Source organism: Aythya ferina (assembly GCF_964211825.1).
Source record: "Aythya ferina genome assembly, chromosome: 3".
Taxonomy (NCBI): domain Eukaryota; kingdom Metazoa; phylum Chordata; class Aves; order Anseriformes; family Anatidae; genus Aythya; species Aythya ferina.
The window spans coordinates 71,016,962-71,019,643 of record NC_140298.1 but is presented as its reverse complement, the minus strand read 5'-3'; the positions used below and the strand labels follow the sequence as shown (position 1 = coordinate 71,019,643).

The window sequence follows — 2,682 nt, the reverse complement described above, 5'->3', positions numbered from 1 at the left end:
GGACTGCACAGGCAGCGGAGCATCCCCGTGCCCAGCCCGTCACCAGCCGGCCCCAGCGCCCGCCCCCGGCCCGCCGTGGGAACCCCGAAGGCGGCTGGGTTTGGCAGCCCTTCCCCGAGCGGCTTTTTAAGCCTGGGAACCCCTTAAAATTTAAGAAAATAAAACAAAATGAAACGCGCTTGCGTTATCTGCGCGCCTATAGGTACCGCGGATGCTCCGCTATAGGATTTAGGCAGCCACAGCCATAAAAACCGCACCAAACCCAGCTCACCGCGGCCGTCGGAGCGCCGGGAGGAAGGGGCAGGAGGGGGGGACACGGCAGCGGAGCCACCCCATCCCATCCCATCCCATCCCATCCCATCCCATCCCATCCCATCCCATCCCATCCCATCCCATCCCACCCGTCCCATCCATCCCGTCCCCCCCGCGCCGAGGTTTTTAGGAGAAAACTTTCGGGCAGGGCCAAATACGAATGAAAAGAGCCGGGGAGGGTGGGCAGAGAGTATCAACCTGACATGGGATGATGAGATAAACCTAAAAGCGCCCAGGTACGGCTTCATCCCAGAAGCCCAGCGCCGAGGCAATGGGATTTCTGTTCGGCTGGGAAAGCGTTTTGCACATCCCCTCCCCGACGGGGGGTCCCCGGGGGCTCTTTTTTTTTTTTTTTTTTTTTTTTTTTTTTTCTTCCCCCTGTGTGTGTGTCATAATTGCTTAAAGGGTATATGGCAGCCCCGATTACTGTAATTACCATCAGAGGCTGTTGAAAGAAGTTAGGCTGGGCTCGGGGGGCGGCGGGATGGGGTCTCGCTGCCCACCCAGGCAGACTCTGCCCCCCCCAAAGCCTGTGGTGTCCCCGTCCCCAAGAGGCCTGGAGGGCTGGGGGACAGAGGGGACGCAGAGGGGGTTTGGGGTGGGATCCAGCAGCAGCAGGACGCTGGCAGGAGGATCCGCGGCCTCTGGGGCTCCCTGCGCAAAATGTCCGCGGCGGTGGCTGCGCCCTCCTTCGGGGCTCAGCCCCCCGGCCTCCCCCTGCCCCTTCCCCGGAGCCCACCCGAGGGCTCGCCGGGCCCCAGCGGCATCTGCAGCCCACGGGGAGCCCCCCAGGACCCCCCCAAAACCCTTCCCTTGGCCCTGCGGGGAGGCAGAGGCCGAGCCGGGTCGGGACAAGAAGGAGGCTTTTGGGGTGGCGGGGGCAGGAGCCTCCTCCGCTCCCCTCCGGGCTCAGTCTGGATTATTATTAGGATTTTTTTTTTTTTAATATATATTTTTTTTCCGCCTCTCCGCGACACCGGGAGCCTGCCCGAGAGGAAATAAACGTCCGATCCATCACTTGTCAGACATTAAATTGGATTGGGTGTTTTCCCCCCCCCTTTGTCACTGACTCCATCCATGTTACCCACTCGCTCCCCGAGCCCCGTCGGGATTACAGCGGCCGAGGCCGGCTGCTCATGCTTTAAATTCCCCAGTTATGAGGCGCATGGATTTGGGATTAAGGGAAATGTGACTTTTAAGTTCTTTGCCGCTTTCCCCGTCGCAGGGCTCGTTTGGTGCCGCTGGAAGCGGCGTGTGCAGAAAGCACCGCGCCGAAATCCTCCCCTCGGCGGCGTGGAGCGAGCGGAGTTTGCAACTCCCTAAAGAAATAATCACCCCCCCCCCAAAAAAAAAAAAAAATCCGCGGGACGGCAGGCTCGGGTCAGCTCCGTGGTGCCCCAAAAACCCCAAATTTCCCCCCAGGAGCCCCAGGAGCGAGCAGCCCGCTCCCCGCCGCCGCAGCCCCCTCCGGCCCCCGGGGCCGCCGCTGCCGGGGGTCGGCTCCGCGCCCCGCTTCTTGGGGGGCTCGGGGAGCCTTGGGGGGGTCTTGGGGGGCAGCCCCCAGCCCAGGCTCCTTCGGGGGAGCCGGGATCCTATACATTCGTTGCCGCTCGGGAGGGAAATACAAGATTTTACAAGATTTTTTTTTTTCTTTTCGCTATGTCGGGGGGTGCGGATCCAAAGCACAGCCTGCACCCCCCCCCCAAAAAAAAATCCCTCCCCTCCGCTATCCCCTTTCACCCCCCCCCCCTCCCCACAACCCGGGCCAGGCTGCAGAGCCGTGCCCGGGGATGCTGCTCGGAGCCTCGGGCGCGTTATTACCCACTTGTTGATCCCGCCGGCTTGCTCATGCTCGAAGCCCCCCGGAGAGCCGCCGAGTCGGGGGCGAAGTGTCGGGACCCCCCCCCCCGGTTTAGGGCGGGCAGGTGCCTCCCCTCGGGGCTTCTCAGTGCTGCGGGGGCCGGCACATCCTCGCCGCCGCCCGCCCGGCGATGTCCTCCTCCCGAGGAGCGAAAAAGAAGGGGGGAAAATAGATATAAAAAAAAAAAAAAAAAAAAAAAAAAAAAAAGAAACGAAATCGAGCCAAAGTTGGAGCCGCCCCCCCCACCCGGCACAAGATGCTCGCGGGACCCCGGCAGGGTGCGGGGGGTGCGGAGTGGGCTCTCCACCGCGCTCCTGGGAGGCAGAGCAGCGAGGACAACAATGAGGAGGAGGAGGAGGAGGAGGAGGAGGAGGAGGAAGGTAGGATGGGGAGCGGGGAGCCGCCGAGCGCCTCGGAGCAGCGAGATCAGAGCCGGGCGAAAGAAGGCGAGGGGGGAAAAGGCGTCAGAGGAGGAGGCTGTCGCTGCCTCCCCGACAGCGAGCGCTCTG

General features: G+C 62.6%; 1 protein-coding gene across 1 annotated transcript in view; it reads right to left on the bottom strand.

Annotated features, from left to right (window-relative positions):
* The window catches only part of NR2E1 (nuclear receptor subfamily 2 group E member 1), a 16,534-nt gene extending 14,186 nt beyond the window's left edge, over positions 1 to 2,348 (bottom strand). The window contains exon 1 of the mRNA XM_084512604.1: positions 2,138 to 2,348. Within this exon, the coding sequence (XP_084368730.1) occupies positions 2,138 to 2,162 (25 nt within the window). The 5' untranslated portion in view covers positions 2,163 to 2,348. The remainder of the gene's footprint in view (positions 1 to 2,137) is intronic.
* Positions 2,349 to 2,682: the final 334 nt, after the last annotated feature.